The sequence below is a fragment of the Passer domesticus genome, chromosome 37, assembly GCF_036417665.1.
Source record: "Passer domesticus isolate bPasDom1 chromosome 37, bPasDom1.hap1, whole genome shotgun sequence".
NCBI classification, from domain to species: Eukaryota; Metazoa; Chordata; class Aves; order Passeriformes; family Passeridae; genus Passer; species Passer domesticus.
Window position 1 is genome coordinate 102,448 of NC_087510.1, and position 7,541 is coordinate 109,988.

Below are 7,541 nucleotides of genomic sequence, written 5' to 3' on the forward strand. Positions count from 1 at the left end.
AAGGGGGGGGAGTGGGCGTGGCTTCAACCCCAACCCCCCCACCTGACCCCCAAAGGGGCGTGTCCCAACCAAGTGGGCGTGGTCTATAATCCATGGTGGGCGTGGCCTCAGAGTTTCTTCCCCCAACCCAAGACTGGGCGTGTCCCTGCCCTAAATGGGCGTGTCCCCAGGTGGGTGTGTCCCTGCCTGAAGTGGGCGTGGCCCAGCTGGGTGTGTCCCTCCCCTAACCTCAAAATGGGCGTGTCCCTCCCAAATGGGTGTGTCCCCAGAATGGGTGTGTCCCTCCCTAATGGGTGTGTGCCTCCAAGTGGGCGTGTCCCTCCCGAATGGGGCGTGTCCCCCTGAATGGGCGTGAACCTAATTGGCATGTCCCTAATTGGGTGTGTCCCTTCCTGAATGGGGCGTGTCCCCTTGAATGGGTGTGTCCCTCCCTAATGGGCGTGTCCCTAATGAGCGTGTCCCTAATGGGTGTGTCCTTCTCTAATGGGGCGTGTCCTCCCTGAATGGGCGTGTCCCTCCCTAATTAGCGTGTCCCTAATGGGCGTGTCCCTAATGAGCGTGTCCCTAATGGGTGTGTCCTTCCCTAATGGGCGTGTCCCTAATGACCATGTCCCTAATGGGTGTGTCCCTTCTTAATGGGCGTGTCCCTAATGAGTCCCTAATGGGCGTGTCCCTAATGGGCGTGTCCCTAATATTAGCATGTCCCTAATTAGCATGTCCCTAATGGGTGTGTCCCTAATGGGTGTGTCCCTTTCTAATGGGCGTGTTCCCCCCGAATGGGTGTGTCCCCTCCCCAAATGGGCGTGTCCCTAATGGGTGTGTCCCCGAATGGGCGTGTCCCTCCATAATGGGCGTGTCCCTCCCTAATGGCTGTGTCCCTCCCTAATGGGGCGTGTCCCCAATGAGCCCCGAATGGGCGTGTCCCTCCCTAATGGGCGTGTTCCAACTGGGCGTGTCCCCCTATCCCCGCCCCCTCCCCTTTCCCTCCTAGGGGGGCGGGGCGGCGCGGGGCGGGGCCGGGCGTGGCGCGGGCGTGGCCGCGGCCTTGCGGGCCAGCTTGGCCAGCAAGCGGGCTGTGGGGGTGGCGCTGGCGCAGGTGCGCCAGGTGCGCGTCCTGGCTGTCGGCCGTGCCGCCGCACTCCTCGCACACGTAGAGCTTGGCGCGCCGCTCCTTGTAGCCGTAGCGCTGCGCCACGCCGTGGATCTTGCGCAGGTGCGACTCCAGCGAGCAGCGCTGCGTGAAGGCCTTGTCACACAGCGAGCACTTGTAGGGACGGACACCTGGACAGGGGACAGGGGGACAGGGCACTGTCACACAGCGAGCACTTGTAGGGACGGACACCTGGACAGGGGGACAGGGGGACAGGGGGACAGGGCACTGTCACACAGCGAGCACTTGTAGGGACGGACACCTGGACAGGGGGACAGGGGGACAGGGCACTGTCACACAGCGAGCACTTGTAGGGACGGACACCTGGACAGGGGACAGAGGGACAGGGCACTGTCACACAGCGAGCACTTGTAGGGACGGACACCTGGGGACAGCAGGGGGACATTCAGGGTGAGGGGAGGTTGGGGCCAGGCTGGTTGCCAATCACTGCATCGAAGGCGTCGTTGAACCTTTTCCCACCCCAATCCCATTCCAATCCCAATCCCACCCATCCCAATCCCATTCCTACCCATCCAATCCCGTTCAATCCCGTTCCAATCCCGTTCCATCCCGTTCCATCCCGTTCCATCCCGCTCTCACCGGTGTGGGTGCGCACGTGCCGCTTGAGGTCGAAGGTGTCGTTGAAGCCCTTCCCGCAGTAGGGGCAGCGGTGCCGCTTCACCTCGCTGTGGGCACTTGAGGTGCCGGTTCAGCATCCGCTGGAAGCCGAAGCTCTTGTGGCACACGGGGCACGAGAAGAGCTCGGAGCCCCCCGGGACCCCCCCGGCCCCCGGGACCCCCACGGGGACCCCCCCGGCCAGGGGCAGCCCCGGGGGGAGGGGGGCGCCCAAAGGGCCGGATGGGACCTGCGGAGAGAGGGGAGGAAGGGGGTTAAATGGGGGAGCACCCGGTGGGGAACCCCCCCGGGGGACCCCCCAGTGTGGGGAGAGCCCTGATTTTGGGGACCCCCCCGGCCGTGGGGGACAGCCCCCCTTGAGGACCTCCGGTTTTGGGGACCCCCAGCCCACCTTGGTGACCCCCATGGTTTTTGGGGACCCCCCCCCAATTGGGGACCCCCAGTTTTGGAGACCCCCCCCTCCTCCCACCAGGAACCCCCATCACAGAGACCCCCCCCCCCAGTCCCAGGGACCTTGGGCACCCCCAATTTTGGGGACCCCCCCAGTTTGAGGTTGCCCAATTTTGGGGACCCCCCTGCTCACGGTGACCCCCCCACCTTGGAGACCCCCAGTCTCAGCCCCCCTCCCCAATTTGGGCACCCCCAGCTCACTTTTCTCCCCCCCCATCCCTCCAGCCCCCCCCCAAATTTGGGGTCCCCCCTTACCTTGCCCTTGGGGTGCAGGAAGGGGCCGGGGGGGGCGCGGGGGGGCAGCGTCATGTCCAGGGGGGGACGCGGGGGACGCGGGGGCCTCCCCCACCGCCGGCTCGGGGTCCCTGCGCAGGGGGGCAGCCCCCCAGGCAGACTGGGGGGGGGGGGGACACGGCTTTAGGGGGGGTCCTGAACCCCCAAACCCCCCTCCCCAAAATGCGATCCCTCCAAAAAAAACCCCCAAAAATCACCGGAACACCCCCAAAGTGACCGACCCCCCCCCTCCCCAAACCGGACCCCACAACGGGGACACCCCAAAGGTGACCCCCCCCCCAACACCCCCACCCCCTCCGTGGCCGGAGGAGGATTTGGGGGGGCCCCTCCCCCGCTCCCCTCCCCCGCCCTTTGGGTTCCCCCGACCGGTCGGACGGCTCCGGCCGCGACACCCCAAATTACAGCCCGAATTACACCCCAAATTAGGGGTTTCCGGCGGGTGTCGCCCGCGTGGGCCCCGCGGGGGGGACGCCACCCCCCGCCCTCCCCGCCCCCCCCGGGGGGACACAGGCGACACCCAAAAATCCCCTCCCCCCACCCAGGGCAGCCCAAACCCGCCCCAAAAATCACCCCCCAAAGGCCCCCAGGCACCCCAAAATCCTCCCCGGTGTCCAAACCCCCACCCCCAAAAGGGTCTGGGGGTCCGGGCACCCCAAAATCCTCCCCAACCCCCCCGTCCCAGGGTTTGGGTGGGAATTTGGGGCTGAACCCCAACTCTGTCACTAAGGGGACACCCCCGGAGGGGAAGGAGGTCACCCCAAAATCGGGGCCCCTGAAACTCTTTGGATCCCAAAATTCCTAAATTTTTGGTCCTCCCGCACACCTCCAAAACATCCGGGACCCCCCAAATTCCCGGGTCCCCCCAAACCCTGAGGCCTCCCCCGAAATCCCTGGGATCCCCCCAAACACCTGGAACCCCCAAATTCCTGACACAGCCCCCCAGACTTCTGGGACCCCCCCCCCGGCACCTGAATCCCAACGAACACCTGAGTGCCCCTTAAATTCCTGAGCCCCCCCAAATTCCTGAGCCCCCAAATTCCTGAGCCCCCCAAAATTCCTGAGCTCCCTAAATTCCTCAGTCCCCTCAAATTCCTGTGTCCACCCAAATTCCTGAGCCCCCCAAAAATTATGAAACTCTCTAAATTCCTGAATCGCCTCCCAATTCCTGAGTCCCCCAAACTCCTGAGTCCCCCAAAATTCCCTGAGCCTCCCACATTCCTGCTACCCCCTAAATTCCTGAGCCCCCCAAAATCTCTGAGCTCCCTAAATTCCTCAGTCCCCTCAAATTCCTGATTCCCCCCAAATTCCTGATTCTCCCCAAATTCCTGAGTCCCCCAAATTTCTAATTCCCCCTAAATTCCTCAGTCCCCCAAATTCCCGAGTCCGCCCCCAATTCCTGGGTCCCCCTGGACACCTGGGCCCCCTCAAATCCCCAAATCCCCCCAAATCCCATCCTCCCAGTGGATCCTGGCCCCCCAAAATCCCTGTGCCCCCCCAGATCCCACCTCCCAAAGGATCCCCCGGCCCCCCCAGCCCCCCGGGCCCCCCCAAGCCCCCCCAGCCCCCCCGTACTGGGCACGTAGATCTCGGCCCGCTGCTCGTCCGGGAGCTCGCTCCAGTTGCGCTTGGCCGTGGCCACCACCGGCTTCTTCACCAGGAACGCGCGCGGCATGGCCGGGAGCGCCGGATCCCGGTCCTGGGTGATGGATCCCGGTGGATCCCCCTAGATCCTGATTGATCCTGCTGGGTCCTGATAGATCCTGCTGGATCCTGATGGATCCTGATGTATTCCGATTGATCCCGATGAATCCTGATTTATCCTGATGGATCCTGATTTATCTCGATGGATTCTGGTGGATCCCGGTGGATCCTGATTGATCCCGATTGATCCTGATGGATTCTGGCTGTTCCTGATGGATCCTGCTGGATCCCGATTGATCACGATGGATTCTGATGGATCCCAATGGAATCGGATGGATTCCGATGGTTCCCCTGATCCCAGTGGATCTGATAGATCCCAATGGATCACGGTGGATTCAGGTGGATCCTGATTGATCTCGCTTGATCCCAGTGGATCCCCAATCCCAGCCTGGTGGATCCCCTGTGGATCCCCTGTGGATCCTCAGTCAGGCTCAACGCCGGCTCCCCGGTTGAGTTTGATCCCAGATCCCAAATATTTGGTCAATATCCGCAGCCGATCCCAAATCCTTGGGCAGTTCTGGTCCCCGATCCCAGTGGATCCCGGTGCTGGATCCCCGATCCCGCCGGCCCCCGGCGCTCCGGAGGATCCCGGATCTGGGCTCGGATCCTGGGTCTTGGAGCGGTTCCGGTGCCCGATCCCGGTCCGGCGTCACCGCGATCCGCTGTCACCTCCCGCTGTCACCGCTGTCACCGCTGTCACCGCCCGCTGTCACCGGCCCCGAGCCCCGCGCCGCCCCCTCGGCTGCGCTGTCCCGGGGCTGTCCCGGTTGTGCCGTCCTGGTGCCGCTCCCGGCTCGGTTATCCCTGTCCCGGCTCTGTTATCCCTGTCCCGGTCCTGTCCCGGCTCTGTTATCCCGGTCCCGGCTCGGTTATCCCGGTCCTGGCTCGGTTATCCCTGTCCCGGTCCTGTCCCGGCTCTGTTATCCCTGTCCCGGCTCTGTTATCCCGGTCCTGGCTCGGTTATCCCGGTCCCGGCTCGGTTATCCCTGTCCCGGTCCTGTCCCGGCTCTGTTATCCCGATCCCGGTTCTGTTATCCCGGTCCCGGCAGTGTTATCCCGGTTCTGTCCCGGTCCCGGAGATGTTGTCCCGGTCCTGGCAGGGCTATCCCGGTCCCGTCCCGGTCCCGGTACTGCTGTCCCGGTCCTGTCCCGGTCCCGGCGGAGCTGTCCCGGTGCTGTCCCGGTCCCAGTGGTGCGGTCCCGGCGGTGCCGTGCCGGTCCCGCTCCCGTCCCGGTGCCGGCACTGCTGTCCCGGTGCTGTCCCGGTGCCGTGCCGAGCCGAGCCGAGCCGTGCCGGTGCCGCCCCGCCGCGCGTCCCCCGTCCCGCCCCGCGGTGCCCCGGACCGGTTCCGCCGGTCGGGCCGGGCCGCGCCGCAGCCGGAGCCGGTCGGGCGGGCGCCGCTTGGGAAATAACGGGGAGCCCCCGCCCCGGCCCGGGGACAGCGGGGACAGCGGGGACAGGGGGACAGGGGGACAGGGGGACAGCGGGACAGGGGGACAGGGGGACAGGGGGACAGCGGGGGACATCGGGACTTAGGGACAGCGGGACAGGGGGACAGCGGGACAGGGGGACAGTGGGGGGGACACTGGGACAGGGGACACCGGGACAGCGGGGACAGGGGGATGGGGACATGGGGACAGCGGGAGGACACCGGGACATGGGGACAGTGGGACATGGGGACAGCCACGAGGGGCCGGGGACACTGGGGGACACCGGGACATGGGAACAGCGGGGACAGCGCGGGTCATGGGGGGACACTGGGACATTGGGACATGGGGACACCGGGGACAGCCACAGGGGGCAGGGGACACCGGGGGACACCGGGGCACGTGGGGACATTGGGACATGGGGACACCGGGGACATCGGGGGGAGCCTGGGGACACCGGGGACGTGGGGGACTTTGGGGAGCATTTGGGGACATGGGGACTTTGGGGACACCGGGGACATGGGGACTTTGGGCTGAGGGACGTGGGGACATTGAGGACACGGGGATGGGGACAGAGAGACAGAGGGACACGGGGACAGAGGGACACGGGGACACGGGGATGGCGCTGTCCCCAGGACCGGGGTGTCAGAGGTCACCTGGAGAGACCGGGGGGGGTCACCTGCACACCGGTGTCCCCAGGGGTGTCACGGTGTCCCCAGGGGGGGTCAGGCTGTCCCCAGGGGTGTCCCCGGGGCGTGTCGCAGTGTCCCAGGGGGTGTCACGGTGTCCCCAGGGGGGGTCAGGCTGTCCCCAGGGGTGTCACCCGCACACTCCCGGCCCGGTTCGTGCGGCCCGGGGGGGACACGGTGGGGACACTGAGGGGACACCGGGGGGACACTGGGGGACATTCTGGGGACACTGGGGGGGTGACACGGGTCCCGTCGGGCCCCGGGGGGTCTCCGTGAGCCCCCCAAGCCGCCTGCGGGTAACCCCGCGCCCCATGACGTCACTCTATATACAACGTGACGTCACCCACCCCGGCTGCGACATCAGGCGGAAGGCCGGGGGGGGGGAGGGGAGCGCTGTGACGTCACAACCCCCCCCCGCCGCTTCCCGCGGGCACGGCGGGGGGCGTGACGTCACGGAGGGGGGGCGGGCCGTGACGTCAGGCGCTCCCGGCAGCTCCCGCGCGCGGCCATGACGGGGAGGGGGGGGTCACTTGGGAAAGGTTTGGGGTCACCTGAGGGGATTTGGGGTCCCTGGGGGAGATTTGGGATCCCTCGAGGGGATCCCAATTTGGGGTCCCCGTGGATGATTTGAGGTCCCTTGAGGGGAATTTTGGGGTCCCTGGGTGTAATTTGCCTGCGCCTGGAGCCTCTGGGGACCCCTCCTCAAATAGGGGGGGAGCCCCCGACCGCAGGGACCCCTCCCCAAATTACGGGGGAGCCCCTCCCCGGCCCCGGGACCCCTCCCCAAATTGGGGGCGCGCCCCCCCCCCCCGGGCTGGCGCTGCAGCTGCTGCTGGGGGGGGCGGGGGCTGGGCCGAGGGGGCGCTCCCGGCGCTGGGGGGGGGGGTCCTGGCGCGGGGGGGGGCCCGCGGGGGGAGGGGCGGGTGCGGGGGCAGCGCTGGGGGGGGGGGGGGGTCCTGCTGCTGGCGCGGCGGCCCCCGTTCTGTGCCCCCCCCCCCCGAAAAAAAACAACCATTAAAGCGCAAAATCCGTGTCCGGCTCTGTGAGGGGGGGTCTGGGGGGGGGGGTCCCAGGATATTGGGGAGGGGTCTCAGACACCCCCCGGCCCCGAACTACATCTCCCATCATCCCTTGCGCCTCCCACTTCCGCCCGCCGCCGCCATCTTGATCTCCTCCATGGAGCCTCTTCCGG

The 7,541-nt window shown here is 66.7% G+C and overlaps 1 protein-coding gene across 1 annotated transcript; it reads right to left on the reverse strand.

Annotated features, from left to right (window-relative positions):
* Positions 1-41: 41 nt before the first annotated feature.
* On the reverse strand, positions 42-4,727 carry LOC135288922 (putative transcription factor Ovo-like 1). Its single transcript, XM_064402265.1, is given in 5 exon segments — positions 42-1,281; positions 1,751-1,841; positions 1,843-2,016; positions 2,493-2,631; positions 4,104-4,727. Coding segments are annotated over 4 exon segments (672 nt in total). The 5' UTR covers positions 2,547-2,631; positions 4,104-4,727; the 3' UTR covers positions 42-928.
* Between the last annotated feature and the right edge of the window lie 2,814 nt (positions 4,728-7,541).